The sequence below is a fragment of the Protopterus annectens genome, chromosome 2.part1, assembly GCF_019279795.1.
Source record: "Protopterus annectens isolate FY-2018-M chromosome 2.part1, PAN1.0, whole genome shotgun sequence".
NCBI lineage: Eukaryota > Metazoa > Chordata > Ceratodontiformes > Protopteridae > Protopterus > Protopterus annectens.
Window position 1 is genome coordinate 873,210,161 of NC_056729.1, and position 24,598 is coordinate 873,234,758.

Below are 24,598 nucleotides of genomic sequence, written 5' to 3' on the forward strand. Positions count from 1 at the left end.
CCTTTCCATAGCTTTGCAGACCAAGCTAGTCAGGCTTATGGGGCGATAGTTTCCAGTATCCGTTGAGGCACCACCTTTATGGAGAGGGACCACTGTTGCTGTACGCCACTCTTTGGGCACATATCCTGTAGTAAGGCTGAGATTGAACAGTAGTTTTATGTTTGGGTTTAGCTCTTCTTTGAGTTCATGTAGGACGCAGCCCAGGACACCATCTGGTCCCATTGATGCTGTGTTTTTTGCTTTGGAGAGGGCAGCTCTTACCTGAGCATCTGAGATGTCAGGGGGGCAGCACTCTGCTGGGATAGATATTTGCCCTTTTGGTGGGGAGGGGAGAAGTTTGCTGAACCTGTCAGCTAGGATGTTGGCAATGTCTGTGGGTTCGTGTATTTTTGTCATTTTGGACTAATTCTGAGCATATCTGGGAATTACCACCCAGGTTCCTAACATAACTAAAGAAAGCCTCCTGATTATCCTTCGTGTCCTGTGCACTGTTTCTCTCAGCGCTGGCCTTAGACACTCTTATGTGTCCCCGTAGTTTTGCTAATACTGATCAGTGATGCCTTCCCTTTTGGGATTTTGCTTTATCATTTAGTAGCTTCCTCCTTCTATTGTATAGTTTGTTTATGGCTGGGGTCCACCAGACAGGACGCCTGCCTTTGGAGGATTGGGTCTGGGTTTTATTTGGGATCGCATGATCCATGCATTCCTGAAGGTGTTCATAGAATGCGTTTATGAAGGATTCTGGGGTCTGGGGTGTATTTTCCACAGGCCCGGGCTTTGAAGGATTCCACCTCAGTTTTGAGGAGTGTAAAATTTGCTTTAGAGAAGTTTTTCACTGTGGTTTTCTGGGCAGGGGTGGGGTCGGGATGTGAAAATCCAGTGAGATTAGTTTATGGTCTGATCTTACCAGTGAGGGATACACTTCTGGTCTGGAGCATAGAGTCCCCATGTTGGTGATGATCAGGTCCAGTATGTTTTCCCTCTTGTGGGAGTGGTAACAAGTTGTTCCATAGCATTTGAGTTTATAAATTCTAGGAACCTTTGGGCTAGGGTGTTGGAGCTAGAGTAATGCTCCCAGTCTATGTTTGGGTAGTTGAAGTCACCCAATATAATGGTGTTTGGAGAGACCTTCATATTTTCCAGTGTTCTCAGGAAGGCCGAGTGGGGTTCCTGGGTTTGGGAGGGTGGTCTGTAGCAGGCTATAAACTGGAAGGCAGTTTTACCCACTGTTAGTTGCACATGGATAGTCTCTGATGCTTCGTGCTTTGCCACCAACCTGGAGGTGTGGGTAACTTTGATGAATATCGATACTCCCTCCTTTTGTGGTTCGGTCCAAGTTTTGGGGCTGAAAAGCATGGTATGAGGTATAACCTGGTAGTGCTGGGGTGCTCTCGGGAGCCCTGAACCAGGTTTCTGTTACTGCACAGATATCGATGTTCTCCATGCTAAGGAGAGTTTTGAGTGCGTGCATCTTGAGGTTTAGACTTCTGGCGTTGAGTAGCATTACTCTTAGTTTCTTATCCCTTGTGATACCTATGGAGGTGGGTTTGTCTTTTGAGCCTTGCCTAAAAAGGCATTATGGGGGTAGCAAGAGCCTTTGCCAATATCCGAAAGCCCAGGGGTGACAGGTGCAAGCCGTCCCTAGCGAAGCATCGTGGCTTGTCGAGCATATCATCCCAAGCTGACAGGCATTGGATCCCCTTTGAATGACACCAGTACTTAAGCCAATTGTTGAAATTGATCATCTTGTCTTCATATTGTGGCATCATTCTTGGTGAGGGTAAGATGCTACTGAAGGTCAGGGTCATACCAGCCTGGGCTACATGCTCAGAGAGCTCCTTTATGTCTCTTTTTATGTAGTCCAGGGCGGTACGTCTCAGGTCATTCACACCAGCATGGACAATGACTGAGTCATATTTGTACTTGCCTTGGAGTGACCTGAGTGCTTGTGTTATGTGGCAGATCCTAGCACCCGACAGGCTGCTCACCGTGACCCTCTCCTTGTTCAGCCTGGTGAGCGGGACGTCAGTGTGCCTGACGATAGAGTCACCTATTACAAGTGTATCAGGTGTGTTGTTTAGTCTTAAGGGCTGTGACTGTTTGGCACACTGGCTTTGTGAGATATGTGTTGCACGTGTTTTGTTTTGGGGTAGCGGCTGCTTGGATGTGTGCTTTGGAGGTCTCTGCTGCTTCGGCAGATCTTTATTTAGAGCCTCCGAGTATGTTTTTGTGTGTTTATGTGTTTGGTTTGCTGTCGTGGTAGGTCTATGTGAGACTGGAATTGTAGTGAGTATGGTTTCCTTCTCCTCCTGACTGGTTCCGCCAGTACTGAGTTGAGAGAGCTTAGCCTCCAGTTTGGCTATATGGTTGCATCTCTCACATGTGTTGGAATTTGTTGGGAGGAGGAGAGGGTTGTCTGTGTACATGAGGCAGTTGTAACATTGCCTCAAGATTCCCAGATTCACCAGCTGGACCGGAGAGGAGATTGTCTGTTTTTGCATGCAGCTTTGTTAGAGATGTATTTTGACATATCTCTTTGTAAGTTCTTCATCGTTTTGCACCCTTAGCCACATTGTTTGGTGCAGTTCAGGAATTTCTAAGGGTATGCTTAGGCCTGTTTTGAATTATTGCACTCTGTTCAATGCATATGGCAGTTGCTCCATCATTTTTTCTGGTATAGGCAGGGCACATCGGTTGGCTTATTTACCTGATGCTTCCCTTCATTACACTTATAGGGTGAAATGTGAAAAGAATCACATTTTCCCCATTGCCTCAACTCTATAAAGTGGTGAACTGTTTCTCTATCATCATGTCATGTGTTAAACTGGAAATGACAGCAACTAGAGGGATTAGATTTTGAAACCTAGACAGCCCTGTGTGTACTTCTCTCTGAATAATAGTATTTATTTTTTTACCATGCCACCTTAGTCTAACAGACATTGTAGTTCTCTGCCATCAGTAAGATATTTCACTTAATTAACTTGCCAATTGCATAATAAAAAAATTAAGTCTCGACCATTATGGAAGTTAATTTATTATATTCTAGAGGTATAATATCACTAGTAGTATGCTTTTCAGGTGTTATAGTTTTCACAAGTTTAGTGTTGCTATTCTTAGTTTAACACTTAGCTACATGACTGCTTTTTTTCCACATTTCATAGGTTCATAGGTGTTTACTAGGCTAATGACCACAAGGGCCTTTTTAAGTCTAGACAAGGGTCTTTTTAAGCCTAGACAAAGGCCTTTTTAAGCCTAGCAATGCATCACAAATCTATGACAAGTTCTTGTATCCTTAATAAGTGTAAGGAGGGGCTTGGGAGATGAAACATTTACAAATAGGGACCTGGGAGATGAACCATTTAAAGGTTGCCTGTGTCCAGTAGAGACATAGGTGCCAATACATGGATGAATTTCCTGAATCCCATCCAATTGTCCAAGTTATACCTGAATTGGGTTAGGGAGGATCTCTGTTTCACATAGATAGGGAGCCTGTTCCAGAGATGAGGTAATCTCTGGGATACATACTTGTCTCTCCAGCAAGTCCTATTTATATTATAGGCAATGTTTAAGTCTTTAGAATGGATAATTCATGTGCCGTTTGTTTTGTGAATATGCAGGAGGTCCATCATAGTGGGATCTGATAATGCCCTGTATGTCAGGCATAGATCTCCCCTCAACAGCCTGTAGGAGACAGAATACAGGGATAGGGCCTTGAGGCAGTCTGCATAGGACATTTTACTTATGCCCTGTATTCTTTTAGTGAGGTACCTCTGTGGACATTACAATTCGGTTCATAGATCAGTACTAGGCTACATTTTGTTTGTTACCATCATTTGACATACATTTCCCTACGGATCTATACTGCTAAGATTTGTCCATGGTTTCATGACATAACAGCATTTCCACTCACACAGCAAAACTGTCAGAATATTTTACATTCAGTTTGACACATTTATTTTTTTAAAATAATAGGTAAAAACCTTCTGACTTTGTCAATTGCAATGATGTGTATACTTTTTTTGTATGTTGACTATCTGGACCTAACCATAAATTAGTAATATACATTAATTTGCATAATTGTGGCCTTACTATTTTTGTATGAGAGAATGTCCATATAACAGACTTTTTGAGCCTGTGTCTCTGAGGTAATCCAAGCACTGGCAAGTAAAGCCATTTTGTCTTCACTCTAATCCTAGCAATCAGTCCCTTCCATATTCATGTAGGGTCTTAGTGTTTTTCCATTTTACTGGACTTAAAAGACCTTTGACCAATCAGCTTGATCCCACTCCTCCTGGTAGCATCCTGCTTAAAGCTGGAATTATATACCTTGTCTTTTTGATAGTGACACTGTTCTTGGGATAAGCATTGACTTAGTTACCATGCACAGTTGTTCAGCTGCCACTGTTACGGGAAGTAGTAACTGCTTTAATGTGGAAATACTGTTAACTAATATGACCAAGTATCTTTCTTTTCTTAAAGAAATAAAGACAATTTAATAGAGACATTTCTTTTAACGAAAAGTTATTCTGTTTATAATACTCTGCTTATAACACTGCTCTAAATATTATTAGCAGAAGTATTTACATATTGGAGAGTCACTTGTATTCTTCCAGTAGCTGAGAGCATGCCACTTTATATATATATATATATATATATATATATATATATATATATATATATATATAATGTGTGTATGTATATGTGTGTATATATATATATATATATATATATATATATATATGTGTGTGTGTGTGTATATATATATATATATATATATATATATATATATATATATATATATATAAAAACACACACACATACACATACACATACCATCCATGGCTAAGCTGCTATACCATTGTTTCCTATTGGTGTAATTCTGCATCTTTCTGACTAGTAGATGTGGAACTGGGCTCTCTACATTGATGGACTCCATAGCAGGTGCATTGCTTACTATGCATATACCTACATTATCTTCAAAACACCATTTTAGTATCACTATCACTTGTTTTTTTTCTGTATTATAGGAAACAGAAGTAATTATTCAACTACATCATTATATTTTTCTCTTGTACATTATTAAAACTTCAAGTAGCTTATTTTCTGGTTATGTCAAGCCATGGATGTCTGTAAATATTTTTAGCAGTGTTGACTTGCAGTGTGAGAAGTAAGGTCATGTTTCAGTAAATTTGATAGATGCCCTTATCAATTATTGGTCTCTAATATGTATTTACTTTTTCACAATCATAGGGACATGTGGAAACAATCTTTGACTGTAAATTCAAACCAGATGACCCAAACCTTCTAGCTACAGCTTCATTTGATGGGACAATCAAAGTTTGGGATATCAATACTCTAACAGCCGTATATACCTCTCCTGGCAATGAAGGAGTTATCTATTCTCTTTCCTGGGCTCCAGGTAAAAGCAATTTAATTAGCATTGTTTCTAAGGTTTCTCATTTGGTAAACCAATGAATACTGGTAACACTAAAGTATGTTTTTTTAACAGCGTGTTTATTCCATTTATAAAATGTCTAGGTGACCTGAACTGCATTGCTGGGGCAACATCCAGAAATGGTGGTTTTATATGGGATGTGAAAAAAGGAAAAATGATAACAAGGTTTAATGAGGTAAGCTTAAGTATATAACAGTTACTGCTAAATTTATATTTTACTCTAATAAAATTCTTGAATGGTATTTTCAGAGATTTGTACTGTGCACCAAGGATATTGGATAGTAATTCATTGCCTACTGTTGATTATTTGACAAGATGGACAACGTGGTATTAGTACTGGACGTGCATCATACTTTTTAATGGGTATACAGTGCTAGGGCCCCAGAAAGAAACTGTTTTGTTTTTCTGAATACAGTTGCATAATTGTAGCCTTACCATTTTTGTATGAGAGAATGTTGAAATAAGAGAAATTTTGAGCCTCTTTCTCTGAGGTAATGCAAGCACTGACAGGTAAAGCCTTTTTGTCTCCACAATAATCTTGGCAATCAGTCCCTTTCATATCCATGTAGCCTCTAAGTAGATGGTATGTGCATTGTTCACTTCTGCATCGTTATCTATATTGGGAGGGGCAGTTTTTCAGATACTTCATTAGTACATTCCTCCTTTCCTGTTTCAACAAAACATCCCAGCATATTTTAATTATTACTAGGTTACACCATCCATTAGAGACATCGTTACCCATAGACACGCAAAACACATTTAATTCAGTTGTGTAACTAATGTATTTAATTATTGCTGTCACATCACCTTCAGCTCCAATGTACCATATCAGTTGGACATAAGCATGCCAGTGCAATGGAAGGAAGGAGGGAAGTGGATAGCAGCCCCAGGAATATAAGCAAGTGTCATTTCAGAAATGTCAAGTGGCCAGGACAAAGTCTAAGAATGAAGGAAATGGAACAGAAAGCAATGGATTTATTATAAAGAAAGGGAGTTTCTACAATAAGGGACATTTTCTTCCTCATCAACCCATTTTTCCCCATTTTCTACACGAGGTTTGGGGTTTTGCATCAACGTTTGCCACCTTTCTTGATTCAGTGCCACATCCCTGCCTTCTTCATTAGTCATAAATGACTGTCACAGGTCTTCTGTTATGCAATTCATCCTTGTTTCCTCTTGCTTTGTTTCAGTATCTCCTACATCTTCCTCACCAAATTGTCATTCGCTTTCCTGAACATGACCAAACCCTACAGTCTGTTCTTTTTGACCTTCTCTGCAATTATGGCTACTTTGGCTTCTGTTCAATATCCTCATTTCTTCATGTCTCTGACAGTGTGCATCCTAACACACATCTCAGGCATTTCATCTCCATCACCTCAAGCTTCCTCAACTGCTCTGTATTCACTGCCCAAGTTTCTGAACCATACAGTAGTGCTCGCCACACCACTGTTTTATATCTCTTACTCTTCAGCTTCTTTGGCATTCTTCTGTCATACACTACCCTGATACTTTAGGCCAGTTGACTGCAGCCTTTTTGATTGTAGCTTTGACCTCCTTATTCAGACTTCTCTTCTCCTCAACCACCCCTCCCACATATTTGAAGCTTTTAACATGGTTAAAGTGCAGTTTAAAATATACATAAATTACATTAATTACCTTTTAGTCTTGAGTCAAATATAACTCTTCAGGATGTGCAAAACATTTTCTTTTTATTTAAATCCACATATATCAGCACCTGGAGACTATCTTCACAATTTAAAAATCAGTCTCACCAAGCAGTAAAAATACACAGTTTTTATTTCCTTTTCTTATCATTATCATGCATGCAGAATACTGATGTTGACAAATAGGATCTCTGCAGAACCTCATGCTCCTTGTATAGTGCTACACGTGGATACTCAACAATCATGTTTTTAGTAACAATAATGTTTTAGAAAAACACAAGCCATCTGACGTGTTAATCAGTCTTGTTTTCCAACCTTGTATATTCCACTGCCAGTAACATTCTAACCCCCCCCCCCCCAACATTCCTTGTAACTAGCCATCCCAGCCTGGAAAGGTCAGAGCTTACATAAAACAAAATCTCTTTCACATTGTGCACTTTCCTCCCTTCCTGGACAATCCAGACTCTGTAGACCATAATACATCCCTTAACCCCTTCAGCACTTTCTTTACCTTCAGTCGTCTGTTAATACACTTGCAGTTTAATATTAGAATACAGTTGTGAAACACTCAGAAGTACAATAAGTAATTGTGGGTTGTATAACTATGGCTCTATACTACATATAATTTTTAACATGAACAAATATTAAATAATTCATCAAACATATTTGTGAAGAAACTGTAAGTTAATATGCATTTTGTGTAGAATAATCATGAGAGAAGCATTTTTCTCTAACAACATGTTCCATGACTTCCACTTCTATCTTTATTTTAAGCTTCCTCTGATTTCCCTCATTTGCTACCGTGACATCTATCTTGTCTGTATTCAGTTGTATCCCATATGCCTTCAGTTCTGCATTCCATCCTCTATCATTTGCTGAAATTCTTGTTCAGAGATGGCTTGTAGTGTCACATCATCTGCATACAGAAGCTTTGTTGATCTGACCTCCATCCTGTTTGCTAATGTAGTCCATCATCAGTATAAATGACAGTATTCTCACAGCTGAACCCTGAGACACATCCACTCCCACTGGGAACCCCTCTGAGTTGGAACACAGTTTGTAATTGTGTCATTGTATCTTTGTGCATAGCATGCACTAATTCTACCTATGAGTCCAGGACTTAAAACCATCACAGGACTACCCAAATCAGATTTCTTGGGACCTTGTCATAGCTTCTCCTCAGCTATCTCTCTCACTATAAACATAGGTCAGTTGTAATGCATCATCTGAATATAAACTCCTCATTTCCATTTTAATTTCTATTACATAGCATATTTATTTACCAGTCACCTTCTCCAGTACTTTTTTTGCAGTGTGACAGGGGTCTGACGCCTCTGCATTGCTCACAGTTATGAATACCCACTTTAGTCTTGTATAGTGGCACTGAAATGCTTATTCACTAATCATCAGGGGAACACCTTTCTCTCCATACTGCTATGAGTACTCCCAGGAGCCATTTCTCTGCTAACTCACTCAACATTTTGATCATATCTGCAATGAACTTACCCGAGCCTGCTCCATGTTGGCTTGCTGCTCCTAAGGCACTGTAAAACAAAGAAGGAAGGATTCAGTAAATTGTTTTACTTTTAATGGAAGAGGGAAAAAAATCACTGCTTGCAATAATATTCTGTCTCTCTCCCTCTAACCTCCGCCTCCCACTGCTAAGCAGGGTGACAATGCCCCAGTTCACTGTAAATTCTGAACTGCTCACCATAACAGCTAATGGCTGTGGCATCACTCACTGCCCTGGCAAACTCCTGCCAAGCATCCATTTTCTAAAACAGGTTTTCATAATGGTCTAGCATGTGCTGCTCAAAGTTCCTAAGGAGGAAGAACAAAACATTGTGATCTTCCTTGGACAACAGGCTAAAGCCTTGCTGCATTTAACCAGACCAGTCAAATTCACACATGTTTGTGAGAGGATTTTTAAGACATGGTAACCTTGTGTGCACGGATATACATTTGTGCATTGTAGGCTTTACAGTTTGCTAGTAGCCCAAATATTTTCATAATATGGAGTCATGAAGTGCAAGTACAAGGACTTTTTTGATGAATGACATTTGGAATAATGGTGTTGTTGGTGGCACTCAATATATAATAGGTGGGAGATTTCAGAGCTTATAAGAAGATAATGAAAATAATTACATTTTATTTATTTGGGTCAATTATTAGCTTATTGTTTGCAATCCAATTGCAGTGGAAAGAGAAATCAGAATGCAAAGTTTACTCTAGAGTGGAGTTGTTTTTTTATTGGCCTGTAACAACAAAATCATCAGCATATAACATGACAGTATCCCAGGATACTTGACTAAATAGTTGTAGCTAAATACAGCTGCAGCTGTTGCACTAATAAGCTGAGTGGCTTAGCAGTATTGCAGTAGTATGCATCCTTGTTTACTTAGGGCTTACAAAATAAAGCATTCACCCTAGTCACTTAAGTTTCAGCAGAGGCTATAATTATAGAATTGAAACAAATTATATTAGATTTATAGAGACTATGCTTACTTGTAGCACTGAAGTGAAAAGTGACTCTCCAGAGGTTACAGATGTTTGGTAATACTTATAGCTTTGTACTTGAAGCAGAATGTCTCCATTTCATGCTGTTATGAAGCTTGAGGAACAGCTTATCCCTAGCTTTAATGCCCTAACTTCAAGCACATGTGAGAAAAAGACAGTGCAAATACTTAGAAATAACACCTTTTGAACTTCATTTTTTTAAGTTTAACATAGCTGAAAGTTTGCACAATAAAAAGGACTGAGAAATAACTAATGAAATAATTTACATTCAGTTAGGTAAGATAGTTAAGGACAAGATGGTGAATTTAGTGCACAGGCGAAATACAGTCAGATAAGACTTATCTCATTTTAGTTTAAATTTTCTGCAGCAGATATAAACAGTCAAATGTGCTGAAATTAAATTTTTATTGGTATTTAAATAATAATCTACTCACTGGTCATACTCTTGATAAGATGCATAGCTGCATGGCTTACAAATAGGACATGGCAAGTATTATACAGCAATTGGACAAGTGAAATTCTTGGTTACAGTCAGGGTGTCGCACACAGCTCTGTCCTAAGCCCTTACTTGTTTAGATTATATCTTTCAGACCTCTCTTTTTCACCTGAGGTGTTCTGCAGTCTGTATGCAGATGACCTGAAATTGGGTAAAATGATTGCATGTGTTACAGATAAGGCATGTCTGCAAAAGAAATTGACTAAATTGACCATTTGGGCACAGGAGAAAAATATGCTGATAAATACATCAGAAATAAAGCATATAAGATTTGGCAGGCATAAATTGAAAGGTGAATATTTAATAAAGCACATAGTGATTGAAACTGTAGATTCTTTTAAGGACCTGGGTATATGGGTAGATCCAGCTTTGAGTTTTTCTAATATCAACCAACTGGTCAATGATATTTATAGAACTAGAGGTTGTATGAAAAGGTTTATAAAGTCTAGGAAATCAGAAATGATGAAATCATTGTTTAATTACATTAGATCCAAACTTGAGTATGGAATAACAATATAGAAATCTTATAGGAAAACAAGCATGAGTAAACTGCAAATACAGCAGGACTATACCAACGGCATCCACAGATGTAAAAATTTAAGTTATTATGAAAGACTAAAATATCTGAACTTGTACAGTTTCTCTTAACAGATATTTAAGAGGAGATCATATTCGGGTATATAGGGCATTTAGAGACAACTACCTCTAGGAATGTTTATCAAAATGTGGTAGAAAATCATCAGAAAACCCATGTAGAAGATTCTATAGGAATGAGAAGTGTACTAACTGGGTCTCTGACAGAGTAGCTGATGCATGGAACACACTACCAAATTACATTAAAGCAAGCATTAGTTTAAATATTTTAACAACTGCCTGGACACTTATTATGGGAGCAATTGTTTTGGTATATTGGCAGGCTAGAAGGGCATTAATGCCCATGCTTGAAACGTTTGTATGTATGCATGTACTACAGCCTTTCACTAGTAGTATGCAAAGCTGCTAATGTAAATTATGTGGACTATACTTACTTGTCAATCTACTGTTTGCTGTAGGTATTTACCAGTGTTCCACCAATGCTGAAAGATGATTTTTTTTTATTTAAACAGTGGCCTCTTAACATTAGGATTTTACACAGTATTCTATTAACGTTATATGCTGATTATTTAATTAGATATTGTCAGCACATAAACACCAAGTTGGGTTGTCTATAATCATGTAAGTGGTGAGACTAAGGCAAAGCGCAACATTCTTAACAAGTTAGAGTGCTTTACCTTTAAGCTGTAACAATAAAATGCATCTGTTCCTCTAGGATTTGATGTAGTTTATTATTATCCTGGAAGTCTTCAGATGTGCACTGCAAGTTATAAATGTAAGCCATGGCAGCTGTACGGCAGTAAATAAAGTTATGAATAACATTTGAAAATCTGTACTATGCTGGTATTTGAAAACTTTTTTACACTCATTTTTCTAGTGGTGTGTTTGACTGGTACATAAAAGCAGAGATATTGCTCATTTAAGACAAATAAATTGACCATAAAGAAATTTTTCTAGCTGTACCAGTATTCCAGTATTCAAGCAGCTAAACAGTGCAAATATTTTATGAAAAAATTGACAAATATGAGCAGTAAGGGATTACTGAAATCAGCAATCAAACAACAAATAAGGATTATGGGGCCCTAAATGGCCTTTTTATGTTTCTGTTGCTGGCTCAGATTTTATTTGGTGTAGAATTCTTCAGACATAAACATAAATATGCAGCATATCACTGCATTTAATCAGCTGGATACCACACAACTCTTTTACCTTTCTGCATGCATTAGAATGCTTAGAAGGTTGTTCATCACATCACAATCTTTCTTCAATAAGGTGTTTCTTCAGCTTATACTGAGACCTCTGTCATTACTTTTACATCATTGCCTTATTTTTTTTCTTTTTGTAATATGTCTCTGAATTCTACTATAAATGATTACTGCATTCAGATTTTATAGAATTTAGGATTTTTGCCATATCTCTTATCTTCACTTCTTCCCTACAATGAGAAGATGCTAACCTTTAGTTAGAGCCAGAGAGTGTGTGTGTGTGTGTGTGTGTGTGTGTGTGTGTGTGTGTGTGTGTGTGTGTGTGTGTGTGTGCTTAAGCATATCCCATGACAGACTGGCATCCTACCCAGAATTGATTTCTCTGCATTGTTGCCAATGAATGCTAGAATAGTCTCCATTTGAGGTGACAGTCCTACCCATTACATTATATGCCTACAGCTTTCTTTTTATTTTACTGTTCTCAGATCTGATTTTTTCATGCTTGAAAACGTGTTTACTCATTTTATTGGGAAATACAGTTTAACAGCTTTGACATGTAAGCCTTGATCACAATTAATTTTTTCCTTTTTTTCCTTGACAGAAAAAATAATTCATTTCTTTTCATACTCATGATTTTTGCTTAGGCCATCATTTTATCAAAAGGTTGGAAATAAAATTCTAAAATATACATCATTGCATTTAAAATCCCATGACTTCTTCAAAAGTTTGAAAACAAGTTGTAAAATGTGATTCACAGCATTTTAAACCCATGGCCTCTGGGGCTTGCATCCCCCAGATACCTAACTTAATTCAGTTATTTCCTCCTTCACAGTTATTATAATGCAGTATTTGCCGGGTAAGACATGTTAGAAGGAAGGAGCAAAAAGCTGAAAATAAGACAATGTGTAAGATAAACAAGAAATATGTAATTTCATCCTGTTTGTAAGATATATGGAGAGCAGAAGGAGATCAAGCAGGGGCACTGGTGATGTTGTAGGTGAGAACTAGTGGTCAGTGGTAAAACACATGTAATCCTTTCTTTGTCTGGGGCTCAATTTCATGTATATCAGATAGTGTACAGAACTGTCCCTAAAATGACTACCCTGAAAGTATTCCACCAAAATTGCACATATAGAGTTAAAATGTTATAACCCCATACAACAACCAGTTTCTTAAAATGAGTGGTGGAACAATTTTACATTTATGTTGACTAAAAAATGCATACAATTATCATAGATAAACTACAGCAGGTAAATTCAAACTGCCTTTAGGGCTTTTGCCTAACAACATCACTAGGCATGTAATAATATTCGAGTTGTACTAACCCCATCATGCCTAATCCTTACTGGATCAAAGAGCAGCACAATTCTTACCAGTGAATCTCCACACTAAGTGCTACCAACATTCCAAGGAAGGTGAGTCTTAATGGGAGGGTGGCCTAATGGTTAAGGTGTTTGCCTTAGAAACACAACGTGCAGTGTTTGAGTCTCACAAGGGATAAATGGCTAGGCTTAAAATGGCTTAAAATGGCTCGCAAGGGCAGTTAGCTTAGTACTAACCTATGAACCTATAATGCTTTTATTCAATGTGCAAAGAAAGCAGAACTTGCTAACATGTGATTTGCAGTGATTCAGCGATTTTTTTTTACTGTGATCTGATAAAGTCCAATTTGAAGAAAAGAAAGATATCCGTATGTGTACACTCATATGTGCATGTGTGTGTGTGTGTGTGTGTGTGTGTGTGTGTGTGTGTGTGTGTGTGTGTGTGTAGTATGTTTAGTAGCAGATTCATTTAGCCATTATTTTTCATGGTTAATATAGTTGAATGGTGTGATTTGTCAAACGCTGAGATAGTCATATTTTAGACTAATACTCCATAAATCTTTATACATAAAACCTTCATTTACCCATGCATTCATTCATAAGTTTTAAGAATTTTTCTGCCAGTCTGTGAAATTCTTATAAAACTGGTATCCTATTCCATTTAGTCCTGAAACTTACTGTAAATAAACTTTCCCAAGTATTTTTGTCAATTCATACAAGGAAATCTCATTTTCCAATTCTTTATTTTCTCGACTGTTAATTTTTAACATGCCATTTTCTATCTTGAAAGAGTTTCTTTACATAATTTATCACAATGTTCATAATTTATTTTTGAAGCCTTCTTACCTCTTCTCTATCATATTTCATTTCCCTCATTACACTAGAATTCTCTTTAACTATGCTTCTCAAACAAGCTGATACACCTTCTCTTTTAGCTTGCAAGTAATATATTTGCTTAAATAAAAATGCTTTAATTTTCTCTTGACTCTTTTCATAAATGCTCATTCTGTTACATAATATTCTCTATCATCCCTTTTCAAATCCTTTAAAGCACATATACACATTGTTTTATAATTTGTGTTTCTTTTTTTCTTACATCCTATTGCCATTCTAAAAAAAACATTTTTATATTTTTCTGTAAAAACTAGCCCCCAAAACTGACCAGTTTTTATAACATATTGTAGTATAAATATGATCTTTCCCTATCTCCATACTTATTTCCTTTCTGTTTTCATCCCATAATTTCTTATTTATTTTTTTTAATTCCTTTTCTCAACCTGATATACTCCTTTTCTTGTATCTCTACCCATATGGTTGAATAATCTGAAAAGCCTCTTACAAATGTATCTCCCTCAGCTATATTTAAATCTTCGAAAAAATTAAAATAATCTGCTTTAGTCTTATATATACCTTGACTAAATGTACACAGATTTTATTCCAAATGTTTAAACTGCCTCTTTTTATATAAACACTTTCTTAACATCATTTCCTAGCTTCTTCTTTCTTTATCTCAAATCTCCCATTAACAGTTATATTCATATTAATTACCACATAAATAAAATGTCTCTTTCTTTGCTTGTAGCATAGGCATACACTGCTATAATTTTATGTACCTGATTATGCCGTAGCTGGATTGGACAAGCCACTGCACCATTTGCCTTACTCAAGTGGTGTCTATGGAAGAGGACAAACCTCTCTTTCACCACAAATATTCACCTTTTCCAGGCACTGATCTTGCCAAGTCTCCTTAATGGATCAGAAATATGGACCCTCCTCAAGACAGAGCTGAACAAGCTTGAGGTTTTCCAAATGTGATGCCTGCACCAAATCTTGGGAATCTCACTTTATAACTGCATTAGAAATGAGAGCATCCAGACCACATGTGATCAGCAGCCAATGATCAGTGAATAGATCCAGAACAGGAGGCTATGTTGATTTGGACACGTGCAGGATGGACACCCGCTGCTTGCCATATAGACTATTATGAAGAGAGCAATCCACAAACTGAAGAGTTCACAAATGTGCACCAAAGAAGAAGTGGACTAAACAGATTGAAGATGACCTGAGAAGCCGGCTACTTGAGTTAAAAGAGACCAGAAACATTGGCATGGATCGAACGGCATGGAAAGGCATCATGAAGGAAGTCCAGAATCCAGCGATGACCACAGCAGTGTACCGACTTCCAGGGTGACCACCTCCGCCAGCTACCAGCTAGGGACAAAAGAAGAAGAAGAAAAAGATGCCATCTGAGATCTACAGTAGTTAATCTTCCCATGTTTGCCAGTGTTATGCTCAATACTTTCATTGACGTCCTACAAAGTAAAACTATAACAGAACCTAGTTCTTTTCCTATATTCCATATTGTATCTCCTATCCAGTTTCTTTGTTTTAAATCTCTCTTCTTACATCAAAAATCGTACATATTCCAATGTTATTACATTGACATCACACTTTCTGCACCAGTTTAGTATGCCTGTTTTTAATACTATTTATATTTACTGAAAGAACTCTAAAACATTCAAATTATGTAAATTTGAAGTATTTATCTCAATTGCATTACACATTTCCTTTATTTGTCTCATTTACTCATCATTTTGAACTTTCTTTTTCTGTCTCTTACTCTTTTGGCAATAGAATTCTTTTTACCTTTACTATTTTTCCAATGTATATAACTTATTTCAGAACTTTCTTCTGTTTCATTTTTCTGTTTATCCTTATCTTTATTTTTACCCTGATCTTGCTTTTTCATTTCCTCGTTATCCTTTATTGTGACCATTTCTTCTCTCCATATACTGTTCTCACTTTTGTTTTCTTCTGTGTCATACTTTTTCTCTAGATTATAATCTATCCATAAATGCTGCGTATTGTTACATTTATAATATTTCAATTCACACTCTTTTGTATCATGACCTCTTTCACCACAAACATTTCCTGTTATCACAGTTACTTATCAAATGCTCTTCTTTTCCACAGGGAGAAAAAATGTTTTAGGTTGTTCCCAATATTTTACAGCACCCCTCTTATCTTCTACTTTTATCATACAAGGGGATATGAACAATTTTTCTTTCATTATTTTCAGTAAAATAACAGTCCCATCCACCAGTCCATAATCCTCTGTACTCTTTGCTAATGTCAAAAACTTCTTTACAAAGTTTGCTTAAATGTCCCTCTTTCAACTTCAGTTCTAAATTGAACATGGATTTTCTTTTTCTTTTCTCTGTGAAATGCTTTAACCACATATGAGTTCCACAGGTTATAGTTATTTTCTTTTTATACCCCCCCCCCCAAAAAAAAAATCTTCCATAACAGAACCAGTCTCAAAAATAATGCCAAGAAATATCCCTTTATAAATAAGAATTAAAGCTGTTACCTCATGAGCCTTCATCCCAATGGAATCATTACATTATTCCAAATGTCATACCTGTCCATTACCTTTTTTCTTTATTCTGAATTCCTACCACAAATTTCCTTTGCTGCCATTTCTTTTTCTGTGCTCATATTTTATCACTTTCTTTGCAGTTTCCTTGACAGTCTCAGCATACAATTTATTTTTATGGCAATCTTCTTTTAAAATGGTGTTTGATTCCTCCTATTGGATATTGTCCATAATTTCACCCCATGAAACAGTTTCTCAACTTTCCAGCTCACTCTGCAATAACAATTCACCCAAAATATCATCCTGCAACCATCCAGACTGGAGGGTTGAAATAAAACATCCATCATTATTTTGAACATTAGAGGAATGGTGAGGATGCAGGGAGTAGAGGTGGCGAAGGTGAATGAGTTTAAGTATTTAGGATCAACAGTTCAGAGTAATGGTGAGTGTGGAAGAGAGGTGAAGAAGAGAGTACAGGCAGGATGGAGTGGGTGGAGAAGAGTGTCAGGAGTGATTTGTGACAGATGAGTACCAGTAAGAGTGAAAGGGAAGGTCTACAAGAGGGTAGTGAGACCAGCTATGTTATATGGGTTGGAGACAGTGGCATTGACAAAAAGGCAGGAGTCAGAGCTTGATGTGGTAGAGTTGAAGATGTTAAGATTTGCACTGGGTGTGACGAGGATGGACAGGATTAAGAATAAGTATATTAGAGGGTCAGCCCAGGTTGGAAGGTTTGGAGACAAAGCCAGAGAGGCAAGATTACGTTGGTTTGGGCATGTGCTGAGGAGGGATGCAGAGTATATTGGGAAAAAGATGTTAAGGATGATGCTGCCAGGTAACAGGAAAAGAGGAAGGCCTTGGATAAATGTCCCCTCATAGGGTAAGTAGTACCTTGGGTCTACCCTGAAAAAAAGCTACTAGCCTAGTGGGACTAACTCAGTCAACAAAGAATAAATAAACAAAGGAAATCATATGACAAGTTTTACTTTGTTGTATACTCTTATAGGAACAGAAAACAATACTGACGGTACCCTCTTTCACTTCTCCCTCCTTCTGTCAACTGTTGTACATCCCTTAGATCTAAGCCACTCCCTCCCTGCTCGACTCTTAACTCCCACTGTATTTTGTATATTTGAAACAGATGCCATGATAGAATTGCTTATATGTTTCTACCTTATCATCAATCAAGCATTCACATAATTGCATTTGCAAATTGTATTTCATTGTTTTCCATTTTTTCTACTATTATTTGCTCTAACTAGTGATTGCCTAATTTATAGATTCACATTTCCAACAGAAGTATGCACTTTCATGGAAAATGATAACTGTACTATGTAATGTTAATATGTTCCGATATGATAACAGTGACGAGATGTTCATTTGTTTTTAAGCATGGGAAGAATGGGATTTTCTGCATTGCTTGGAGTCATAAAGATTCAAAAAGGATAGCAACTTGCAGTGGAGATGGCTTCTGGTGAGTTTTACAACAGCATATCTCATTTCATACTAATATCTACCCTATAAATGAAAATAATATATATATAGCAATAATGAGTAAGTAACAAAGCCATGTGGTATGACTCCTGAGAACTGTAAACACGGTACAGGTAATACTGCATAACTAAAGCATAAAAGGTGTGTTTTCACAATTTCTTGGCATGCCATCTCCCTCCTCAAATGCTATACTGTACTTATGGAAAATGTATATACATTAAAGTTAAGATTATCTACTTTAATTAACAGAATAATTTATTTAGATGTAAAGTAGTCATTCCTCCAAAAGTTTTGTGAATTTTGAATATGACTGCTTCTGCACCCATGACATTGTCTAAACTTTTGTTAATTGGTAAATATTACATCAGAACAGTAGAAATTACTGAAGTTATGAGTCAAACATTCATGCAAATAAAATTCTCTCTTTCTAAGTTTAGCTGTTGCAAATGATCAACGCACGTATCTTAATGTGCTACATTTCCATCATAAGAGTAATTTTGTAACTAATGCACTAAGTATTTATTTAGTTATTGCTGTTTAATAGCCAGGAAGGTGTACTAATCTGCTATTTATTTTCAACCACGACTCAGGCCTTTAAAAGCAAAAGACAATAGTGATTTACATAGTAGCATGATTATATACAATGCAAGCCTACAAAGTAATTGTGAACATTTACTTAAGGTTAAGGTGACATAGGTTCTCAGCATAATGTTCAGCACTTAATGGATGAAATCAGCTTCCATGATAGAATGGTAGAATGCCAAAGTAACAGTTCAAAAGGGACATCCCATAGACATCCTGAAGTGTTATTACCTAAGTATTTAAAATGTTTAAAGTTATAAATAAACTTTTTCAAACGTCTGGAACTGTAATGTGCAGTCTTAAAGCTCTAAGCTGCAAGCCCTGGCTTGATTCATTCAGTCTCTATTGGTATGCTATGAGACACTGATACCAGGCACATCTGGGGCTGTCCTGTAAACAGCCATTTGTGGTGCTTTGTTGGTTTTACTAGATACAGCAAAGTAACATAATGTTACTTGTGAGAACAATATGTGCAGAGGAGGAATGAGGTTTAAAAGAAGGCAGGATTTGAATAAGCTTTGTAATGGTTGTCTAACAATGACTAGATATGATAAAAGTGATATATAATGTTTGCAGCTACAGTTGTGTCGGCAAGGTTTGGAATGTATAATTTTGCAAATAAAATTATGTGAATATGGTTGTTCTCATTTATGTAAATGTGTGACTTCCTATGTCATACGTGATAATTTAATAAAGATGTTTCTTGTTTAAAAAAAAAAGTGAAAACTAATGATGGGACAAAAGATCCAAAATCAGGGATGTGTTTTACATGTTTTGCAGCTACAATGTTGATAGTGGATAGAATAATAGTTTAACATTATCATGCATTCTCTGAAGGATATGAATTGTGACAATCAAATGTTTGCCATTATTTAATGACTTCAATTCTCAACTGATTTGCCAGAAAACTGCAAATTTTAAGAGGCTAGCACCCCCCGATACACACACAGACACACACACACACACACACACACACACACACACACACACACACACACACACACACACACACACACACACATGAATCAAACATATGCACATTCTGCAAAATCTGAACAGTTGAGAAGTATGTGTGGGAGTGTTTTTTTTGTTTTGTTTGTGAGATAGGTGCATTATTTTTAGCGAAGGGAAAGTTGAGAAAGGAAGTCAGGCAAGTAAGGAGTAGATAAAATAGATAACTAGCTGGGTAAGACACAAATGACTGACATCTTGTGTGGTAAAGCAATGACGAAGGAGGAGAATGTAATGGTGAAGGAAACAAACAGATGGAAGACAATGGTGATGGGAGGCTGTTAAAACTATCAGAGGTGGGCATGGACACAAACCTGAGTGGAACACCAGGTTGAGGGATAGGACTGGGTGTTCTCAGATGCAGTTTCTGCCAGTTTACATCCAGTAACCTATTATTTTATTTTTATTTATTTTTATTTTATTTTACATTTGTCGACTGGCATAGTCCAACTGGATTCATGTCCATTTTCAGCAGAGTCCCGGGGAGAGAAGCTTCAAGATAGACAGAGTAAAAAAATATAAAACAAAGAAGACATAGTTACAGGTAAGCTATTTACAGAGGATACATGTTAAAAGCATGATACAGACAAGTTCATAGCTATAGTTATCACCGGAAAAATGAATATATTATTAACTATTTACATTCATAATGAGGGTTATCCAGGCTTGTTATAGAGGCAAAGCCAGTTTAGTGCAAGATGTTGTTTGAGTTTGCTTTTAAATTGGCCTAGGCAGGAGAGCAAAGTAATGTATTACTCATCACCATGGGTATTTTCACCACAAAGTCCTATCTGAGAAACTGGAGCATTGCTAGAAAGAAACACAACTCAAAGAGGTGCTGGAGCATGGGTTCCATGTGGTCCATGCAGTTATCCATCTTCCTGTAATATATCCCCTCCACAAGCTCAGCCAGCTGCTGATGGATGACAAAGTTGTCGCCTCCACTTTCACTGTTACAGGGGGGTACCACTGCACAGGGTTACCTGATGCAGGAGGTACAGTTAAGGTAGGGGGTGTGAAAGGAACTGAGGCAAATTGGGAGCCAGATGTGCTGTGTGTTTGTACTGGTGGCATTGGTGTTGGTTATGGCACTGCTGCTGCTGCTGCCACCTGTGGAGGGGGGACAAAAGGCCGTGTTGATGGGGTGGGAGAAATTACTATGTTGCTGCTGCATATAACACTAAAGGAAATGGAGATAAACGAAAAATATACCAAATAAGTGCATGTAAGGGAAATGATAGTGACACAAAGGGTGGGGGAGAAACAAAAAATATACCAAATAAGTGCATGTAAGGGAAATGATAGTGACACAAAGGGTGGGGGAGAAACAAAAAATATACCAAATAAGTGCATGTAAGGGAAATGATAGTGACACAAAGGGTGGGGGAGAAACAAAAAATATACCAAATAAGTGCATGTAAGGGAAATGATAGTGACACAAAGGGTGGGGAGAAACAAAAATATACCAAATAAGTGCATGTAAGGGAAATGATAGTGACACAAAGGGTGGGGAGAAACAAAAATATACCAAATAAGTGCATGTAAGGGAAATGATAGTGACACAAAGGGTGGGGGAGAAACAAAAAATATACCAAATAAGTGCATGTAAGGGAAATGATAGTGACACAAAGGGTGGGGGAGAAACAAAAAATATACCAAATAAGTGCATGTAAGGGAAATGATAGTGACACAAAGGGTGGGGGAGAAACAAAAAATATACCAAATAAGTGCATGTAAGGGAAATGATAGTGACACAAAGGGTGGGGGAGAAACAAAAAGTATACCAAATAAGTGCATGTAAGGGAAATGATAGTGACTAAAAAGGGTGGTGGAGAAGAAATGCAAACATACAGAAAGAAAACTGCATTTGTGAATATACTGATAATACAATTAAACAGAACACAATTTTAACAGCAGTACACAAAAAAGAAATTTATAAACCTATTTGTCTGTATGTAATATATTTGTGTAGTAGGGCTGTACCTAAGGCTATCCTCACATGCAGTCTGATAGAAGATTAATGTCAGGAGCTATTTATGTGCCTGTGCTCAGAGATGCAATGTTATGATTGCCAGTACTGTACAGATAGAAAATAAGCATGTTAATCATGTTTGTATTTCAGTCAGAGGTGATAGACGAGGGGCAGAAACACCTATCGTGCATTGTGAAATGTCCAGCAGTCAACTATTTCTGACCTGACGTATATGAACCATGTACTGGTGCAGACAAACGTTTTTTATTTTTGACTGAATGTATATTCAGGCCAGTGCTTGCTTAGGTGCTCCAGTCTGCTACTGTGCATCTGCATATTCATTTTGTTCTCTTCGCAGGTTAGAGACATAAAAATATAATTTAAAAATTGTATAAGGCATGCAGTAACAGGATCTTTTGACATTCTAAATAAGTCATACTTACTGTATAGAGGTGGTGACTGTACCTTATCTTCATCCTCCCATCAGCAAAGGAGGTCAGAATTGTAACAACTCATGTCGCTCTAATGGTGACAGCACTGTTCGTCTGTGTGTGGAACGCCAGTAGCATGGGTCACAGCCTTGTCCAAACTACTCCAGGTACCAACCTAATACTTTGAACCTACATAGCCCTCCTGCAAGAGAATACAGCTGTATTAGGTTCATATGTTCATAGGTGTTTACTAGGCTAATGACCACAAGAGGCTTTTTAAGACTAGCCATGTATCCCAAATCTCTGTCAAGTTCTGATATCCTTGATAAGTGTAAGAAGAGGCCTGGGAGATGAACCATTTACAGGCTGCCTTTGTCCATTTGAGAGATAGGTGCCAAACCAGGGATGAATTTCCTGCTCCCCATCCAATTATCCAAGTTACACTTGAATTGGGTTAGGTAGGAACTCTGCTTCACATGGATGTGAAGCTTGTTCCATAGATGGGGTAGTATCTGGGATACATACCTGTCTCTCCAGCAGGTCCTATTTATATCACAGGCAAGGTTTAAGTCTTTAGTATGGGTAATTCTGGTGCTGTTTGTGTTGTGGATATGCAGGAGGTCCATCAGAGTGGGGATCTGACAATGCCCTGCATGCCAGGCATAGATCTCCCCTCAAAAGTTTGTAGGAGACAGAATACAAGGATGGGGGTGGTCTGCATAGGACATTTTATTTATATCCTGTATTCTTTTCATGAGGAACCTCTGTGGATGTTCCAACTGCTGGATATGTCTGGTTAGGTACATAACAAAGGGGGCATTGTACTCAATGATAGGTCTGATGAATGCCGAATAGAGTGGAACAATGACTCCCTTAGACTTAAATGACATACCTTTGTTTATAAGTTGTGCAACATATAATGATTTCCTCACTACTGTAGACATGTGATGGTTAAAGACTAGATTACTATCTATGTATATCCCTAAGCCCTTGACTACTGGGTCAACTCTAAGGGGTGTGTTGTCAATATGATAGTTACCAGGGTGGATGACTTCCCAAAGGATACTATTATGCATTTATTTGCATTTAGTTTTAGTCCATGACTCTGACACTAGTTGCTTGTCTGTGTCAGCTGTTCCTGGAGAACATTTGTGTCAGTGTGGAATTCAATGACAACTCGTAATTTGCAATCATCTGCAGCCAGAGACCACTAACATTGGCTGTGACTTCAGAGAAGTAAATGATAAAAAGGAGCAGTCCAAGGACTGATCCCTGAGCAACTCCACTTGTGACTGACCTCTTTGTAGAAGTGGACTCCCCAATTCTAACTTCCTGGGTCCGAGCCAATTGGCTATCCACTGGGTTACGTATGAGTTTGTACCTAACCTCTAAAGTTTGTCAACAATGTAAAAAAAATAAATAAATAAGGACAGCTTCACTGCACAGACCATTCACTTTATCTTTATTCTGGTACCTCAGCCATTTGTCTTCTGGGAATAAATTCACAATACAAAAGGTCACATTTATACCAACCCAGTGCACATCACATTAAATTAATCAATCAAACACTTATCCAATTAAATTGTTACATATGCACATTTTCTAAACACCAAAAATTCATTCACATTCTAATTCCATTGTTACAATAAATAAATAATTAAATACATATAAATATATATCATTACAAAATCAAATTAGCTTCTAAGTTCATCCCCCTAGGGCATAATGTTCTGTAATTTAATATCATTTTACACTCCAATCTATTTAATTCCTCCCTAAAATTACCTCCCCTGGGTAAATGGGGACAGGCCGGGGCACTAAAAAATAAGCTTTTCGCAGATGTGCCATGTGCTGCTGAAAAATGTTCGGCTACAGGACTACATTGCAACCCACCTAGTGATGTAAGGACTGATGCCTAGTTTGGTGAGTTTATCAATGATACCTGAGTGGGGAATAGTATCAAAGGCCTTGGCCAGGTCGAAGTAGGCTGTATGCATTGCCTTACCCTCAACCACAGCCTTGGTGACTGCCTCGAAGAAGTCAACCAGGTTCAGCAGGCAGGATCTCCCCTTGATAAAGCCAAACTGTGTGGGGTCAAGAGTTTGGAGATTGCCTATATCTTTGTTAAGCAGGTCCATGATGATGCGCTCCATAGGTTCGGATACCGGGCTTGTCAGGTTAATGGGGCGATAGTTTCCAGGGTCTGTAGTTGCTCCCCCTTTATGGAGCGGGATGACTGTAGCAGTGCACCATTTGTTAGGGACATAGCCTGAGATAAGGCTGGGATTGAACAGGGCACACATATGTGGTGCCAGTTCATTTGTAGCTTATATAGGATGCAATCAGGGATATTATCAGGTCCAGTTGATGCTGTATTCTTGGCTTTGGACAATGCAGCTTTTACCTGTGCTGCAGAAATGGTGGGTACTAGGCTTTCATCTGGTATTGTGGTAGGGCCCTTGGGGGTGGAGGGGTGAAG

At 37.7% G+C, this 24,598-nt stretch overlaps 1 protein-coding gene across 1 annotated transcript in view; it reads left to right on the forward strand.

The window, feature by feature from the left end:
- WDR17 (WD repeat domain 17) overlaps positions 1-24,598 on the forward strand; it is a 1,021,977-nt gene that overhangs the window by 312,988 nt on the left and 684,391 nt on the right. Inside the window, exons 8-10 of the mRNA XM_044062517.1 lie at positions 5,251-5,419; positions 5,539-5,630; positions 18,021-18,103. Coding sequence (XP_043918452.1) covers positions 5,251-5,419; positions 5,539-5,630; positions 18,021-18,103 — 344 coding nt within the window. The remainder of the gene's footprint in view (positions 1-5,250; positions 5,420-5,538; positions 5,631-18,020; positions 18,104-24,598) is intronic.